The 19,503-nt window shown below is 39.3% G+C and overlaps 2 protein-coding genes across 6 annotated transcripts in view; one reads left to right on the plus strand and one right to left on the minus strand.

The window, feature by feature from the left end:
• The window catches only part of SLC25A26 (solute carrier family 25 member 26), a 162,535-nt gene that overhangs the window by 76,754 nt on the left and 66,278 nt on the right, over positions 1-19,503 (minus strand). The window lies entirely within an intron of this gene.
• LOC128591165 (40S ribosomal protein S16-like) lies at positions 3,391-3,960 on the plus strand. Its single transcript, XM_053598521.1, has one exon. It carries the CDS (start codon positions 3,448-3,450, stop codon positions 3,886-3,888), a length of 441 nt encoding a protein of 146 aa, XP_053454496.1. The 5' UTR covers positions 3,391-3,447; the 3' UTR covers positions 3,889-3,960.

Raw genomic sequence — 19,503 nt, forward strand, 5'->3', positions numbered from 1 at the left:
TGTCCTTGGGTTATGAACAAACTAGGCTCAGTTCTTAAGTTGAATTTGTGTGTAAGTTGGAACACTATGTTTACCTATTACCTGTATAGCCTCCATTGATAAGTGTGTACATCAGTAAGATGTTTGTAACTTGGGGACTTACTGTAATATCCTCCCTTTCTATGTGAATATTATATACAAGTTGGATGTTTGCAACTTGGGGACTGCCTGAACAATCTTATTAGAGAGTAACTCAAGCATACTAAAGTCTCAGATTTACTAAGCTAAAACACAGAAAGAAAAAAACAACACACAAATCTGTAGGCAATCAAACCACTCTGCCTTAAGGTGCTATCAGACTCCTACCTGAAAGGAATACAGTAATCTCAAGTGGCCTGCTTACCTGCAGGATTGACCTCATTCTGCTGTATCATTAAATCCTTTAACCTCAATAGGTGCTCACAGATAGATACGTTGTAATGCAACAAGTTCCTACATGTGGAATGTACTAACATGGAACCTAGCACACAGTAGGTACGGGATTTAAATCCACATCCACGGCTTGCTAGATAAAACCACGTAGGTGTGGCTCTTTGGAAAGCTGTGAAGAACACAACCGATAGCTTCCCCTCGTTCCAGGCTGGCATTTCTTACTGCAGCCCACTAACGAGCCTGACTCTCAGGCCTGTGGAGCCTCTCAGTGGGGTCCCATTTTACATGGCATTAGGTTCTAGGCCAGTGATTCTCAACCTTCCTAATGCAGCGACCCTTTAATATAGTTCCTCATGTTGTGGTGACCCCAACCATATCATTTTATGGTTTGCGGGTAAGTTAAAAAACCTCATTACTCTACTGTAGTAGGACTTCTTGCAAGAAATTAAGACACCTAAAATAAGAAGAGAACTGACAGAGTTTGGACGTGTGGTCAGGAATCAGGGGCATGCCCTAGCATCTGTGTTATGCGCCAGGTAGACGTGCTACTCACCTGACATAGAGCAGGTAGTCAATGCCAGCATGTCCAAAAGCAAGAAGGAGGAAAATGAGAAATTTCCCCACAGAATGTCTACAAATAAAGGCAAAGAAGCCACTGAGCAAACTGAGGGACTAAGACTGATCCCTCTGGTGGAGCTAAACTATTGACAAAGAGTCGGTAACCAACCAACAGTGGATCCATCTTTGGAGGATCCTATGTTCTTTATTTGATTTGATTTCAAAGACCAAGCACTTCAACTATTCTATGGGTAATAACATTCAAACCCCTTTCCCTGTGTCTAAACAATTCTCTTCAGTCATACTATTTCACTCATCAAGCCAAGTACAAATGATATGAACACAAGAACAGCCTTTCCTATGGGAGTCAGCAGAAGACTCAAATAAGATACCCTAAGCATGTGATTTCCAGATTTCCACTAAAATAAAAAAAAAAGGAACTTCAAGACAACAGACTAGTCTCCCATACTTTTAAATAAAAGATAAACCATTTTCGTTTTTCATTTAAACACAATCAACTAAATGGCATACCCAAGTATCCTCTATGCCAGAATACTTAGAAATAACTACCATAAAATTTTGCCTGACAACAACCCCAAGAATTTATCTGAGCTTAAATAACATTATTAAAGGAGGGTACTGATCTTGACGTACAGCAATTGCTTTTGCTAAACAACAACATTTCTCACACTAGATGTTATAGTGTAAAGATGAACTAAAGGAGAATTTGTGATAAAAATACATAAAGCTAAAAGGCACTCTCCATCAAGAGAAAAATACTGAGAAGATACCTTTTTTGAAAGTGTAAACTGGTTCGACCACTTTGGACAAGAATTTGGCAGTATCTATAGGTATTAAGATAAATATCCATCTTTCTGTCTTTCCCCCCCATTCTTCCCCCATATACATACCCAAGAAAAATGAGAGACTAAACTCACAAAGGACATGTATACATAAAGAACGAGTATACATAAATGTTTGCCCATAATAGCCACAAATAACCCAATAAACCAATAACCCAATTATCTGTGAATAAGAGAATCGATATACAAATTGTGCAACATTATGCAATGGAATAGTATAAAGGAAAACAGTAGAAGAGAATTACTATGCATACAATAACACAGCTGAACCTCAGAGAGAAAGAATGCTGAGAGGAAAGAACACATGGTGTGTAATTCTGTTTATACAACGGTCAGAACAGATAAAACTGATCTGTGGTGCTAAAAGTCAAAATGGTGGTTAACTCTTGGGGAAAAGCAGTGTGAACATGAACTGGGAAGGGGCGCACAAGAGCCTCTTGAGTGATGAAAACGTGTATCTTGATCAGGGTAGTGGTCACAGGGATGTGTACGTGTGTGCAAATGTGCCCCTCTGGGCACTTAAGATCAGTGCATTTCAGAATATGTGAATTATAACTTAGGAAAAAAACATCAGTACAGGACTTTTCATAAGAGTGAAGTAAGTAAAGGGGTTTTGGTGTGAGGAATGAAGAGGCTTGACAAAGAGTCTGTGCTGGGGGACTGAGGAGCTCAGGGAGGAGGCCTCTCGAGCAAACCCTGGTTCCGTATTTATTATCATAAACAGGAAGAAATAGATAAAAGCTGCTTATCAGATATCAGCACTGATAGGGAAGCCATGGAGAAGATCAGATAGAATGTCTCCACCTTTGTGGACCTTGAACACCACCTCTGCCTCCAGTGTCAAAAGACCTCTGCAATCTAGAAAATCTTTCCCATAGCCATTAGGCCTGGTATTGCCACACCTCACATATACACTCTTTATTGGAGGTCAGTTTTCTGCCCACCTGCACATACACAACTACATGCCATTCTTGTGACTCTTTAAAAAGTCTCTCAAGCAGAAACCGAGCCTATGATCAAGGTCAGGGTACAATATTTCCTACAAGTAAGAAGTAAGGATAAGGGGGAAATGATAGATTTGTCTGTATAAAAATGTAAGACTTCCCGGGCGGCGCCTGTGGCTCAAGGAGTAGGGCGCCGGTCCCATATGCCGGAGGTGGTGGGTTCAAACCTAGCCCTGGCCAAAAAAAAAAAAAAAAAAAAGTAAGACTTCCCTATGAAACATAAAAGTCCCATAGAAAATTAAAAGGTCCCCAGGCGGCGCCTGTGGCTCAAGGAGTAGGGCGCCGGTCCCATATGCCAGAGGTGGCAGGTTCAAACCCAGCCCCGGCCAAAAAAAAAAAAAAAAAAAAAGAAAATTAAAAGGTAAATGATTCACGACTGGGAATATATTTACAATGTACATGGTAACAGATTAATATATCTTTAATATAAACCTCAAGATCTAAGTATACTAACAAGAATAGATACCTCTCAAATATAAAACAAAGATGTCCAACAGGCGGTTCTCAGAAGGAACACTAATACTCTGGCTTGAACCCTGAACAATAGTCTCAGTTGACCTTTTCCGGTTGTGGGGCCGCGCGGTGAGGACGTTCACTCTAGGCCCGTAGCCATGCCGTCCAAGGGCCCGTTGCAGTCCGTGCAGGTCTTCGGACGCAAGAAAACTGCCACAGCCGTGGCGCACTGCAAACGAGGTAATGGCCTCATCAAGGTGAACGGGCGGCCCCTGGAGATGATTGAGCCGCGCACACTGCAGTACAAGCTACTGGAACCTGTTCTGCTTCTGGGCAAGGAGAGGTTTGCTGGTGTAGACATTCGTGTCCGTGTGAAAGGTGGTGGTCATGTGGCCCAAATATATGCTATCCGTCAGTCCATCTCCAAAGCCCTGGTGGCCTATTACCAGAAATATGTGGACGAGGCTTCCAAGAAGGAGATTAAAGACATCCTCATCCAATATGACCGGACTCTGCTTGTAGCTGACCCCCGTCGCTGTGAATCCAAAAAGTTTGGAGGCCCTGGTGCCCGAGCTCGCTACCAGAAATCTTACCAATAAAACCATCATGTGGGTTGGGGATCACCTGTACAATAAACAATGGTTGTAGGATTTAAAAAAAAAAAAAAAATAGTCTCAGTTGAGTAAATTTACCATGTCAGTATGCCCTGCAACAAGAGCCTGGATCAGAGTCAGCCAGAAGCCTGACAATCATCCCATATGGAACCAGCCATTTCCCTCCAAAAAAAATAAGAAATAAGATACTTAGGTTTTATTTTCTGGCCCTCTCCATATGACAGATGGCATTTTCCTAGCTTAATGACAAGACTGAGATTTGTATCCCCTCTCCACAATCAGCAGCCAACCTCTGTCCAGGATTGAGGCTGGGGTGAAGGGGAGCGTTATCTCAGTGAAGGTTTATCTCAGTGAAGGTTCTGAGATGTGGGTAAGTTTTAGGCCTGTTTTCCAGGGTCAGCTGATCAAAGCCTTGTATTCGTATGAGCCCCAAGTGTAGATGGGCTCCCACTCCACCCTGAAACTCTGCGTGGTAAGGGGGCTTTCTGTCTCCTGCCTGCCCCCTGGTACAGGAACATGGAAATGAGCTGATGAATGGATGCAGACTCTCCTGGTACCTGAGACTTCCAGGAACTCTAACCTGTCGCAATGCGCTGTAGCCTTTAAGAATATCTTCTTACCTACTGTTACGGTACCTTCACCCTCTGTCAAAGGGGAAGTGGTTCTGGGTGTCCTGCCTCTTCTTTGGGGGGGAAGGGGCTTGTGACCCTTTGCAATTCAGCTCACCCAGCTGCCTTCCAACCTCAGCTCTGTGATCTACTCAAAAAAAAAAAAAAAAACCTATGATTTTATTTATATATTATCTGACTTTATATATTCTACAGAATATATAAAATGTGGAAAGGTACTTCAGAAAATTAATGAAAATGAAAACACAACGTATCAGAGTTGGGTGGGGTTATGGCTACTCTGGTACTTAGAGGAAAATTTGCAAATTTAAATGCTTACATCAGATAAGAAAAAAAACAAAACAGTCTACAAATCAGCAATCTAAGCTTACAATTAAGAAGCTGGCATGGGAACAGCAAAGTAAATCCAAAGCAGTAGGAAAAAGAAAACAACAAAGAAAAAAATCCTTAACAAAATATTAGCAAGTCGAATCCAGAAGTCAACCATATTCACTTCAGACTGCTGAAGCAACTTTGGATCCCTGAGATAATACATCAAGGAGGAGTAAGATCCATCCCAGGAATCCAATGTTGCTTCACCAGTCTGAGGTCAATAAAATTTACCACATTAACAGAATAAAGAAAACCCTTATCACCATCTCAATGAATGCAGAAAAAGCACTTGAAAAATTAAACATCCCTTGTGACTAGGCTAAATTAAAAATTACCTAAGTAGGAGTAGTAGGGAACTTTTCCAGCCTCGTAAAGAACATCTATAAGAAATTCACAGCAGATGTGATACTTAATGGCAAAGACTGTGTGCCTTTTCCCTGAGACTGGGAAAATAGCAAGGATGTCCAGGGTCACCACTTCTAGTCAACATTTTACTGGAAAGCCTACCCAGTGGAGTAAAGCAAAAAAAGAAATAAGAAAGGGAAAAGTAGAAAATTAAGAAGACTGATACCACCAAGTACTGGTGAGGCTATGGAACAGCCAGAATTTTTGCACAGCTGGTAAAAACACAACATGGTACTTTAGAAAGCAGTCTGATGGTATCTTAAAAGTTAAATACATACCATATGACCCATCTATTCTACTCCTGGGTATTTACTCAAAAGAAATTAAAACAAATATTCACACAAAGACTTGTATAAGAATGCTCATAGTTGTTTTATTTATATTAGCCCAAAACTGGTAACACAAATGTATACCTACAGGAGAAAAGATAACAAACTGTACTTCATTTATATAATTGAATACTTCTTAACAACAAAAATGAATTAACCACTATGCATGCAACAATGTAGTGGGACTTCAAAAACATGCATAGTAAAAGAAGCCAGACACTAAAGAATACATACTATATGATTTATGTTAAATCCTCTACAACACATACATCAGATCTAAAGTGGTAGATAGCAGAATAAATAAGTGGAGAGGGCTAGGGCTGGAACTGAAGACTCGACCATAAAAGAGCACAATGGTGATAAAGATGTTCTATGTTGGAAAATGGCAAACTATAATCTGCAGGTTGGCTGCCTGCTTTGGTAAGAAAGCTTTACTCAACAGCCACGCCCCTCCATTCACACTGTGAGGGCAGCAGAGCAGCTGCTACAGAGACTGTATAGCCTGGGAAGGCTAAAATATTTGCTATCTGGCCCATTATGCAAAAAGTTTGTGGACATCTGTTCTATTTCTGTATCTTACTTGAGGTGATGGGGTCACAAGATTGTATGACTATGTCAAAACATACTGAACTGTATATTTAAAATAGATATATTTCTCATATGTAAAAATAACTCCTCAATAAAACTGATTTAAAATGAACAAGTGTTTTAAAGACAATATATCATGATGTAAAAACAGAATATTGTTCCCAGAAATGAAAAAAGTAAAAAAGCTATGATAGGAAGGGAGGTCCAGAATAAGCCACTGTGCCACAAAAATTACTTGAAGCCAAAGTCTTTAGAGTTCCTGAAATTCCTTATTTGCCTAAAAGCAGAGGCTCCCAAAAGAATTTTTTCATAAATCCCCTCCTGAAAAGTAACTCTGATCTTCTCTTCTTGGAGAAGTCCATACAACAACCAGACACTGTTGCAAAACTACTATGTTCCCTATGTATTCTCCTGAGGGACATTCATCTTTCCAAAAAGTCATTTGTTTTCCCATAAGTGACTCTTTCCTCCTCCCCACTATAAGAAGTCATCTGTTATCCAGGAAGCGCCCTCCAAACCTTTCCATCCATTAATAAGAAGGTACATCCAGCCCAAAATTCTAACTGCCCTAGTAAGTCACATTTGTTAACTCCTGTGTATATGTACATAATTAAATCTGTTTTTCTTATGCTAATCTGTCTTCTGCCAATTTAATTTGCAAGCCCCCAACCATCAAATGTAAAAAAATGAAGGAATAGGGCTTTTTCCTTCCTAACTGACACAAAATATAAGGCAAAAGGAATAAAATTGTGCTTATAAATGAATTTTAATAACTTTAAACTTAAAGTAGTACATTACTTTAGATTCATTTTAGTTCATTATTACTTTTTTTAGACCAGAATATTATTTTTTTACTGGGAAGTTGAATGTAAATGTGGTTTTAGTTTAGTCAAAGCCTGTTAAAGGCAAGACCCTCAACTTCATTGTGATGTCTACTGACTCCCAGACGTCCCCCCCTCCATGATGCCATCTCTCCCACACACACTTACACAAACCAGCTGCTCCATGCTGTTCTGACCAGAGAGGAAAAAAGTCTCCAGTTATGCCTAATCCTTACATGCTCAGAACAGCCACTCTAGCAAATTCCTACTCCAAAAGTCTCATTTGCAATAGGAACTTTTGTAAAAGAGTTTTATAATACCACATTTTATTATCTTAAAACCGTCATTTTGAAGCTACATAAACCATAATAATTAAAACCCAAGAAGGTAAATAAGAGCTCTTAGGGGAAGTAGTTACCACTTAATCATACAACAGAACTAGAAACATATTATGAAAGCCTCGCAAAAATTTTTTATCAACAATGTGGTATTCAATATCAGACACCCCAAAGAAACGATACCTAGAATGAAAATCACATGTAGTTTAACTGATAAGCTATTTAACACTGACTTAGCGCTAAGCTATAAATTTACTTAGATGTTAAAGTCATGACATACATATAAAACCTCAAATTCTAAGTCAACATTTATTTGCCCATGCTTATTTGTTATTAAAACCACATGTTGGCACTGAATCATGTTATGGTTCATTTGAGACAAACATGCAGAAAATTGTGGGAAACAAAAAGAGCCCTACAAGTCTGTTAAAGACGAGATACTCAATGCCAATGCAACCTCAAGTTTTCAGAAGCTTTACAAAGCCTAAGCTAAGAAATGTATCTGTGGTTGAAAAGAGGTTTGTCTTAATGAAAAAATTCCACTGCAGCCGTAATGAGATTAAAGCTGTAGCAATCACTGATTACGTTATTTTTATCCCATAAACTGGAAAACATGGATCCCATTATTTGTTTAATGAGAAACTGTGTGCCAAAACTTTAAATGATATTTTCAACTAGTTGTACATTTAAATTTTGTAGGGTACATGGATGTTATTCTTTAAAAACCTAAAGCATGTATCAAACCAAAAGGACTTCTTCCTTCAACGACACTGCTATACCCTAAAGGAAAAAACAGTCGAGACAGAATCCCCAATCCTACTCATATAATTATCTTCAAAGTTCTTTTCAGACAACCTCATAGGTATTTTAAAGCAAGTTTGCCATGATTTGAATGTGCCCCCAAGTTCACGTGTTGGAAACTTGATCCAAAAGGTGGTAGAACTGAGAGGTGGGTCTAACGGGAGGTGTTTAGGTCATGGGACGCCAACCTCGTGAATGGATTAATGCTGTTGTCTCAGAAGTAGGTTCCTTGTAAAAGGATGAGGTTGCCCTCCTGGGTGTGCTACCCCTCAACTCTCTCACTATTAACCTCTCACCCTTCACCCTTCTGCCACAGAATGATGTGGCAAAAGGGCCTTTGCCAGATGCTAGCCCTAAACCATGAAATTCCCAGCCCCTAGAACTATGAGGAATAAATTTCTTCATAATAAATTGCCCAGTCTATGGTATTCTGTTATAGCAGCACAAAATAGACTAAAGACAAAGTTCCTCCTGATAATTTTGAATCTAAACAGCATACCACTCTTAAAATAAGACAAAAAACAGGCAGAAAGCTAAGTAATCAGAAAGCTTAAGAAAATCTTCCAAGAATTTTTTTAATTTAAACCCAACTCTTGCCTTTGTTCCCCCTACCCCACAAACCAAACAACTTGCTTCATCTCTTTTTCCCTGTAATAATTCTACACTCCCTGTCCCCTACCCACTGTGCACACCATTCAAATTCACAAGCCTTTAAAGGACCTCTACATTTTGTTAAGCATGATGATCTGTAAAGAAGTGAAAGAAAATCAAATCTCTACACTGAAGAGATTCTCAAACTGGAAGGAATACCCAACAAACTACAGTATTTCACAATAGTACAACTCTGGAACCCCAGAGCTAGAGGTTTTTCTTGGCAGGTAGGGTGTTCCCTACTAGACAGGACAACATCACAGCTAAGCCAAGATGCTATGTTATAAAAGTCAAGAACGGAATCTAGAGAACAGCATAAATCTCAGCATGCACCATCATTATCTAGAGGACTTCTTCTTCTTCTTCTTTTTTGTTTTTTTTTTTTTTGAGACAGAGTCTCACTTTGTCGCCCTGGGTAGAGTACTGTGCCATCACAGCTCACAGCAACCTCAAACTCTTGGGCTTAAGCGATTCTCTTGCCTCCGTCTCCCAAGTAACTGGGACTACAGGCGCCCACCACAATGCCCTGTTATTTTTTGGTTGCTATTGTCATTGTTGTTTGGCAGGCCCAGGCTAGATTCAAATCCACCCAGCTCCGGTGTATGTGGCTGGCGCCTTAGCCGCTGAGCTACAGGAGCCAAGCCTAGAGGGCTTCTTAAGCACAGATTCTAGGTGCTATCCCAGATTTCCAATTTAGGTAGAGCCTGAGAGTTTGCATTAATATCAAATTCCCAAGTGATGCTGATGCTCTTGGTCCAGGGACCACACTTGGAGAACTGTAGGTATTAAGCAGATTTGCACAGCCTGTCTGGAGAATCCAGTAAGTTTCCTGTGGTTGGAGCACAGATTGGCATTGATTTACAATAAGTTCCCTATTAAATTAGGTTCCTTTTTTTTTTTTAAGGTGGGCTACACTCAGTTTAAAGATCATGACTCAATTGGGAAAAAAATGACCAATGTTAGCATACAAAAGAATTAAAGACCCCAAAAGTACAGGAACAGAAGTGAGAACAGAATAACAAGATCACAACAAACTAAAGGCTTCTTCTGTACAACAAAGGAAACCATCAACAGAAGAAACAAACTATGGAATGGGAAAAATGCAAACCACGCATCGGACAAAAAAATTACAATTCAGGCTCAGCACCTATAGCTCAGCGGCTAGGGTGCCAACCACATACACTGGAGCTGGTAGTTTCAAATCCAGCCTAGGCCTGCCAAACAACAAAAAAATAGCCTGGCATTTTGGCGCGCACCTGTAGTCCCAGCTACTTGGGAGGCTGAGGAAGAGAATTGCTTAAGCCCAAGAGTTTGAGATTGCTGTGAGCCAAGACACCACGGCACTTTACACAGGGTGACATAGTGAGACTCTGTCTCAAAAAAAAAAAAGAAAAATTACTATCCAAAATAAATTTAGAAATTCAAACTATTCAATAAGGAAACAAACAATCCCATTAAAAAATTAAAAATGGGCAAATAGCTTGAATAGACATTTCTCAAAAGAAGACAAGTGGCCAACAAATATGTGAAAAAATGTTCAACACTAACCAGAGAAACGAAAATTAAAACCACAATGATATATCACCTTACACCCATGTGAATGGCTATTATTAGCAAGACAAAGAGTAAGTGTTGGTGAGGATGTGGAGAAAAAGGAACACCTGCACATGGTTGGTGGGACTGTAAATTAGTGCTGCCATCATGGAAAATTGTATGGAGGTTCCTCAAAAAATTAAAAACAGAACTACTATACGATCCATCAATCCCACTACTGGGTATATATTCAAAGAAAATGAAATCAGTATTTCAAAGAGATATCTGCACCGCCATGTTCACTGCAGCATATTCAAAATAGACAAGAGATCTAATCAACCTCTAAGTCTATCGATAGATATAAATGGATAAAGAAAGTATAGTAAACTAACATGTACGTAACAAAATACTACTGGCCTTACAAAAAGAAAAAAAATCCTGTCATTTGCAACAACGTAGCCAGGCACAGAAATACATACCACATGATCTCACTTACATGTAGAATCTAAGGAAGTCAAAGTCACAGAAGAGAGTAGAATGGTGGCTGCCTGGGGCTTGAGGGTTGCAGAGTGGGGTTGCATACTGGGGAAACATTGGTCAAAGGACACAAAATGTCAGATAGGAACAATAAGTTCAAGGCATCTATTGCACAACATGGACTACGTTGACAACAATATATTGTTATCCTTAAAAAAAAAAAACCTAAGAGAATACATTTTAAATGTTTTGACCACACAAAATAAGAAAGAAATAGGTTAATTAGCTCGATCTAACTGTGCCACTATATATATATATATTTCAAAACATCATGCTGTACTTGACAAATACTTGCAATTTTTGACAACTAAAATAGCCTTTCCCTTTCTCCGTCCTGCTCTCCCCCACCCTCCCGCAACACCTTTATCCCCTTTACCTCTCCCTCAAAAGTGGTATATTACAGGCAAAAAGCCTATAAGTAAACCTTTAAATGGTTCCATTTTGTGAATAGCAAGTTTAAAGTCTTGTGAGTTAGAAAGGAAAAAATCCTGGAATAGAACTCCATATGTGGCTTAGAACCTAATCATGTAAAGGTGATTTAGGGCGGAGCTTCGTGGAGGCAGGGCTGCAGACAGTCACCTGTAGATCTCAGAATTTTCCAGACTACTCCCTAAACATGATTAACAGCCTCCAGATGGCCAAGCATTCAAACAGCTTATTTCCCCAGAATCTTGTTTTGTGGTTTTGTTTTTGATTACTTAACATAAGAATAACTTTAGCGAAGTAGTTCTCTGTTAAACCGGTTAAACCTTAGCCCATAAGGATAGTTTTAGACAATGTTAGTAAAATGGTTATCAGTTAATCTGATTTATCTGTATAAGTACCAGGCAGTAAAAGGCCTGGGGCTAAGGTTTAAGTCATGTGTTTATTGATTACGTTATGTGCCTACATAAGCTTTGGTGGAAGAAACAAAGATTGCCACTTGCCATGAGAGTGTAAGTAGACCTCCTTATTACTCAGATTATTTCACTGCACGACTCATTTCTCTGCATCAACTTGGAGACATTCACACAACAGTATATCAATACAATATAATATTATTCAGCCATAAAAGGGAATGGAGTTCTGATATAAACTATAAACTACAACATGGATAAACCCTGAAGACACTGTGCAAAGTAAAACATAGGATAAATATTGCAAGATTCACTTACATGGAATAGCCAGAACAGGCAAAATCATAGAGACAGAAAGTAGATCAGAAGTTACCAGAGGCTGGGGTGAGCGGAGAAAGGGGAGTCGTTGCTTAACGGTTATAGAGTTTGTGTCTGGGGTGATGAAAGTGCTTGGGAAATAGATAGTGGTAATGGTTGCACAATACTATAAATGTAATTAACGCTACTGAATTACACATTTAAAAAAGGTTAAAATATAACAAAAATTTTGTTATATTTATTTTACTACCAAAAATTCAAGTTTAAACTAATTTAACTAAGTTTAATTTCTATTATTTGTCTAAAAGCCCACTGAAGATTATACTGCTGTCATCAGTGCTTTGATTTCAATTGAGCTGAAGGTTTAAGTTGTAAGGGCTTCCAATACCGTTTTATCTACAGTATCTGGATGCACATAAAGAAAACCTGCTCAGTTTTAACCAAACATAGTCAAAACAAGTGTGAAAGAAATGAAACAGTCACAAGAACTAGCTTATTAATAATACATCAGGAAAGCATTAAAATGCTAGATAAGCAAGTCTGTTTCAAAGAAAAATTATTTAACTTCATTTTCCCCCATCTGAAAAATGAACCACCTAAAGGAAGCAGATAAAGTTCCTTGATGAAATAGAACAGACTAACAGGACACAACACATACTGGTATGTTATCTTTGCCTATAATTTTTATTTCCCTAGCTATAATATGAATTTTCCCAAAATATACAGGCTCACTTGCTTCTGGCATCTCTCAACTTTTAATACTTTTGGTATTCAATACCAAAAGAAAGAAAAAAGAAACAGATTCATCAGACCCAAATTATTAACATACAGGGACTCCTGACATACAGGAAATTTGGAGTCAGGTATGCCACCATATATACTTCTCTACTTCATTATGGTTGTACAAACTCTAACCTGATTTAAGTGATGCTAACTCTTAAACTTCTTGAGAGTGGCTGTGACTCTGCCTTTATTCTTTGTTCCCTAGCCACTGGCATTTAGAAAATACATCAGTATTAAAGTTTATAAGTATACCGTAAGTCACACAGGGTAAAGGATCACTCAAATTTGTGAAATGAAAAATCCTCTACCCTTATTATATAAACCTGTCATCTGTTAACATCACCTTTTAAAATCCTAACCAGGGCTCAGCGCCCATAGCTCAGTGAGTACGGTGCCAGTCAAATACACCAAAGCTGGCGGGTTCGAGCCTAGCCTGGGCCTGCTAAACAACAAGAACTCCAACCAAAAAAAAAAAAAAGAAAAAAAAAGTAGCGTTCACCTGTAGTCCCAGAGAGGCAAGAGAATCACTTAAGCCCAAAGAGTCTGAGGTTGCTGTGAGCTGTGACATCACAGCGCTCTACCAAGGGCAACATAATGAGACTCTGTCTCAAAAATAAATAAATAAAATAAAATCCCAACCAGGAATTCTAGTTTTTGCAGCAATGATTATATTATGTAATCATATTACTCGTAGAGAACCACCTTAGAAGAAAAATGTGCAGATACACTGGAGAAAAAAAGGATATGCTTTCTTCTATCTTTAAATTTGGGCAATGCCCTTATTAAAGAAAAAGAACTTCATCTTCTATATTTAGACACGGCTTCTTCAAACTCCTCACAACCATGAGAACCAAAAACTCGCACATTATTTAGGAGGAGTGGGATGGGAACAGTTTTGGCTTTTGGAAACTTTAAGTATAAAATTTTAGCTCCTAGAAAATCATCAGTTGCTTAATAAAGAATCCCAGAGTTCTAACAAACAATACTACTGTGTTATAAAAACCACAAGATGTACTTTTTTGGCGAAAAATCTTTTAAATTATTGAGTAAATTTTGGCAAGTTTATCAGGTCTTTTTGACCTGATATATCATATGTCATAAATAATCTACCTGATATTAATACATCAACTTTTATCACAGTTTTATTTGGTAAACAGAAGAATTCTGCAGAGTATTGAAAACTGCAAGTTTTGCATCCTGCAACAAACTGCCCATGATTTCTACCCACAGAGTGTTCGGTCAGTTCCATGTACAGTTAAAAAGAAGACTGGATATCAAGATCTTAAAACCATTTCTTTCTTTTTTTCTTTTTTTGGCGACAGAGCCTCAAGCTGTCACTGTAGGTAGAGTGCTGTAGCATCACAGCTCAGCGATTCTCTTGCCTCAGCCTCCCAAGTAAGGTGGGACTACAAGCACCCGCCACAAAGCCTGGGTATTTTTTGGTTTTAGTTGTCATTGTTGTTTGGCAGACCTGGGCTGGATTCAAACCCGCCAGCTCTGGTATATGTGGCTGGTATATGTGGCGCCGAAGCTACAGGCGCCGAGCCTTAAGAGCATTTCTTAATCGCTTTGCACCTCGGTGGTTCTTGAAAGCCCAGGTGAACCGCTCAGCTCGGACTGTGTGTCCGTGCGTGTGCAGCAGTCAGGGAGGAGCACGAGTCACCGAGTACATCAGTACCACAGCCCATGCACAAGCAACTCCAAACACCCAGGCACAGCTCAGAAGACACCTGCACATTCATCTTCCTCCTGAGAAAACAGAAGAAAAACACAGAAAGGGCACTAACAAACTGAGCGGAAAAGACAAGTTACAGCATTAGTCATAAGATCTAAGAAAAGGTGTGCACGCTCTTCAGTCTTTTTCCATCCAAAGCCACTGGGGTAAGTGGAATTTAAGATGGCCCCAAAGATTCCCAGTCCCTGTTCTACTCGCCCGGTAGGATCCCCTCCCCTCCAGTGAGGATGTGCCTGGGAATAGGATGGAGTGCAGTCCTGTGATTACATGACATTTCACATCCAGAGTGAAGGGATTTTGCAGATACAATTAAGGTCCCTGCTCAGGTGGCTCTGGGTTCATCAAAAGGGAGAGATTTCTGGAGGGCCTGACTCCTTTCCAGGTAACTCCGTAGAAGAACTGGGACCTTCCCAAAGAGATCTGAAGCGAGAAAGAATCTCTTGCTAGCTTTGAAAAAGTAAACTGCCATACTATAAAAGGGTCTATGGAGGGCCACACAGCAAGGTCCCGATAGCAGTCTTGAAGCCATCCCCATCCACTAACTAACAAGACAACACTCTTAGTCATGCTGGCACAAGGACGTGAAATGTGCCAACAGCCCTGACAAGCTGGAAGATGACCCTGGGCCTCAGATAAGGTCTCATCCCTGCCAACACCTTGACTGCTACCATGTGAAACACAGAGAACTCAGCCTCGCAGTACCCAGGCCACCACCGTGTGAGGTACTGAGAACTCAGCCTCACAGTATCTGGGCCACTGTCGTGTGAGACGCTGAGAACTCAGCCTCACAGTACCCAGGTCACTAACCTGTGAGACACTGAGCACTAAGCCTCGCAGTACCTGGCCACTACTGTGTGAGATACTGAGCACTCAGCCTCACAGTACCCAGGCCACCACCGTTTGAGGTACTGAGAACTCAGTCTCACAGTACCCGGGCCACTGCCGTGTGAGACACTGAGCACTCAGCCTCGTAGTACCCAGGCCACTGCCGTTTGAGGCACTGAGAACTCAGCTTCGCAGTACCCAGGCCACTGCCTATAGAACTGTGACATCATAAAAAGTGTTTTACACTGCTGAGTATTTGGCTATTTCTTACACAGCAACAGAAAACTAATGCAGCCATCTAAAGCACCTCTGGATGTTCCCCTACAGGACCCTGATGTTACATGATTCCTTCCTGAAGTTACTCTATTTCAAGAAGGTAAAAAATGTGGGACATTCTTGTTAAATGACCTTGACTAGTACTAAAGTTTCAGAAATCCTTCAGTATTTCCTGACTCACAGCCTAAATGTTGCTGATCTGTCCTAACCACCTCATTTTCTAGCCAAGCCGGGGAGAGGGGACTGACCTCCCTAGGATCACAGGGCTAACAGCAGAGCAGGAGCTGAGCCCCTGGCCTCAGAAGTCTGCAGATGGCCTCTTCTTAAAAGTGTCAGCAGCTGGGCTTAGCTGGAGAAGAAAGCAGGGAAGAATAACTCCTCCCTCTGCCACTGCAGCAAAATGCCCACAAAATAAATACTGCATCCTCAGAAAACTGGGGTTTAAAGTAGATATTTGAACAGATTCAAAGACAAAAAGCAGCACTGAATACGTCCATAGGAACAAGAGCACAATAATCTAATAATGTCTTCCCACCCTCTGGGGACACTAAAGGGACTGCTGACCCCTACTGGGTAGAGGCCAGGGATGCTATTACTCATCATGCAACACAGCACACAGAAGAGTCTCCATTGCACAGAACTATCAGACCCTGAAACCTGCTCTAAGAATCAGTTATCCCTGCTGATCCCTGGCACTGTGACACTTAGCTACACAGCTTGTCCCACTCGTGCTCTTACACAGAAGGCAAAACTCAGTATCTCAATTTTCCTTGGCTTGGTTATATCCAGCTCTAATAGCTCAGATACATCTGCCTAGGTCAAGGTTCCTTCTGACAGAAAAAAAGAAAAAAAACACACCATCGTGCACACTTGACTTTGACAAATATGTTTTATACATTGATGCAAATTTGGCAACGTACCAGTAAGGGGCTAGTGGAACATGAGTGTGCAGGACTCACAGCTGAGAACCATGGGCAGCAAAGAAATGTTATGTGACCAAGCAAATGATATAAATGGCTGAAGTGAAGAAAGTGTGAAAACAAGAGGAAGTGGCAGAACTCAGCTTCTGTCTGAAAAGGTGGCTGCTGCTCTGGTCCAGACAACTGTGCCATGCAGGAACACAGACCCAGTACTGCCAGACATTCCACTGACACTTCGAACTGGAGGCAGTACTCAAGTTACAAACACTTATGAACAGAGCCTATTACAGGTAATAGGGAAATAAATGTACCTGTCCCAAGTTACATACAAATTCATCTTAAGAACAAGCCTACAGAACCTATCTCGTTTGTAACCTGGGGAACTGGCTGTGCCTCTTTGAAATTTATGGCCTAGAAATTAAAGGGCAAACGAAGAGGATCCAAATAGGCCAAGTTCAGGTTATGTACAGGGTATTCTCTGCACATCAGATGGACTCCTAGACACCTTCAGGATGGAGCTAAATAATAAGGCCTTGGATGAAGCTGGTAAGTTTCAAGGGGGTACTCAGTGATACCATCACGACAGTAACAATAAATTATGAGATTGATACACAATTATATTTCAGGTACTGTCCTAAGCACTCTATAAGTATGAGCATAAGTAATCTTTTTCAACAACCTTATGAGGAAGGTATTACTAGTACCTTCATCTTACAGATAAAAAAAAATGAGATAAGAGAGTTTGAATAACTTGCCTCAGGCACATAGCTAATAAGTGGTGGAGCTGAGATATGAACCCAGACAGTCTACCTTCATCTCATGCTTATGTCTGCAGGCGTTTTAGTCTGTATCTCTCACCATCAGGAACTGTAGATAAAATACCTTGCATCAACCTAAGTTCTTACTGGCAACACTGAGATTAAAATAAAACAAGGCGCTAGGTACTCTGTCTATACATGTATGAGGGGAAACGTTTTTCCTACATGAAAACGTTAGCCCCTGCTCTCTAGAAATTATGTTGGCCTAGCAGGATTCAGTCCTTCTTATTAAAGTTTTACTTTCCTAATGATATTTTGGACTTCTCCTTACATAAGAATACTAACAAACAGATGCAAATGTCACATTCTGGTATTCAAGTTAAAAGGCAGACAAGAATTGTCTGTGTCCTCTGACCAGAGTGGAAACCACAGCAAACTCTAAAGCTCATCAGAGACTTATAACGCAGACATGTCCTATACGTTGTGGCAGTGTTATTATAAAATTCCTTTGAACATGAATATTCAAAATTCGCAACAACTTGGTAAGCAAAATTATACTTCAAAGAAGCTAGTATGTAAATTAACTTTGTATTTTACCTCATTTTAAAACAAAAGACTTTGCTACAATAAATTCAAAGAAACTAGCAATTTTGAGTTGAATTTTAAAAGAAGTCAATTTTCACCTTTAATAGGAGCTCTGCTATTTGTTTTTCCCCAATTTTCTATTTCAGAATCAAATGCTCCAAGAATAGAATGAGTTCTATCACTTTTTTCTTGCAGGTCAAAAATTGTTCCAATATTAGAACAATGTATAGACTTTATTTAGAGATGAAAAGGAACTTAAAGTATTTTAAATGCTATCATTCCCAAACCTGCTTAGAAATCCAAACAAAATCTATTTTAAAAATAGAATTTTAAACTCTGTTGGGAAAAAAAAAACTCTGCACATACAGAAGCATAAATACAGACTAACAAGTGAAATTAATAAGATATTGAAATATAACATGCATGTGTTAGCAATCAATTTGAAGAAAAGAACTAAAAATATCAATGCTAGTCTATGTTCCTTTAATATATGCTGTGGTCTAAAACATTTATATTTCCTACTTTCTCTCCAGGAAATAATGCTGTTCAAATCTCTCTCTCTTTTTTTCCTTTGGCTGTTTTTAATTAAGCAAAGAAGAAAAATATAATCTTAGAATGGCAGACAAATAGACATAAACCACAGAGATATTCCCCGAAGGGCGTATATAAATCCTCATTCAGTTTTGGATCTTAAAAACAAACCCACAAAAAGCATTAACAACAACAAAACCAAAGGATTCTTTAAGAAAAGCAATTTTTAGATTTTAATGGTTCAAACTGTTGAAGATGAATAAAAAAGAACCACACGAATATATGCAAAGAAAGAGAAATGTTACTTGTATCTAATTTAATGTTTCCTTTGGAAGAGAATGAAGTTCAAATCATATCACCAATGTCAACATAACAAAAATTTAGCCATTACAAAAGGTCTCCCAAATTGCAGTCAATGGCTCACCCATTTCAACTTTGGTAATGGCTGAAAACCAGTATTAACAAAACCAAAACAAACAAAAAAAAAAAAAACACTAGCCTAGAAGTCTACTGCAGTTCACTGTAACAGGATTTGAGCTATAATTAAACTTGATTAGTTTGGTTCAAACTTCAGTTCAAAAGAATTATCACCATGAATGGATAAAAAGCCCTTTTACACGGGCATTTTGAAAATATGAAAAGAGCTGACACAGCAAGCATCAAAGACTTTAAAAGCAATTGACCCTTCCCAGAGCAAAGGAGAAACGCTAACAGCTGAAACTCAGATGCTGCGTGCAAAGAAAATAAAGTTCCAGATGGTTCAAGTGCCTGGTAGTTTATTAAATATTAAATACTATTATTTTTAACTGGATTTTGCCCAGGGATATCCAAATGTGTAATCTATAAAATGTGAAAAAGAAGTCTGATACCAGTCTGAAAACTGAGGCAAATAAATGTTTCTTTTTTCAAAAACCACCAGCATGAAGAAGCTTCTCAAGTATACAGTCATGATGGCAATCAAATAGTCATGATGTTTAATAAAAAAAAAAAAAAACCTATAACCTAAAATTCCAAATCTGAGGACAAGCA

The sequence above is a fragment of the Nycticebus coucang genome, chromosome 8, assembly GCF_027406575.1.
Source record: "Nycticebus coucang isolate mNycCou1 chromosome 8, mNycCou1.pri, whole genome shotgun sequence".
In the NCBI taxonomy this organism is placed as follows: Eukaryota; Metazoa; Chordata; class Mammalia; order Primates; family Lorisidae; genus Nycticebus; species Nycticebus coucang.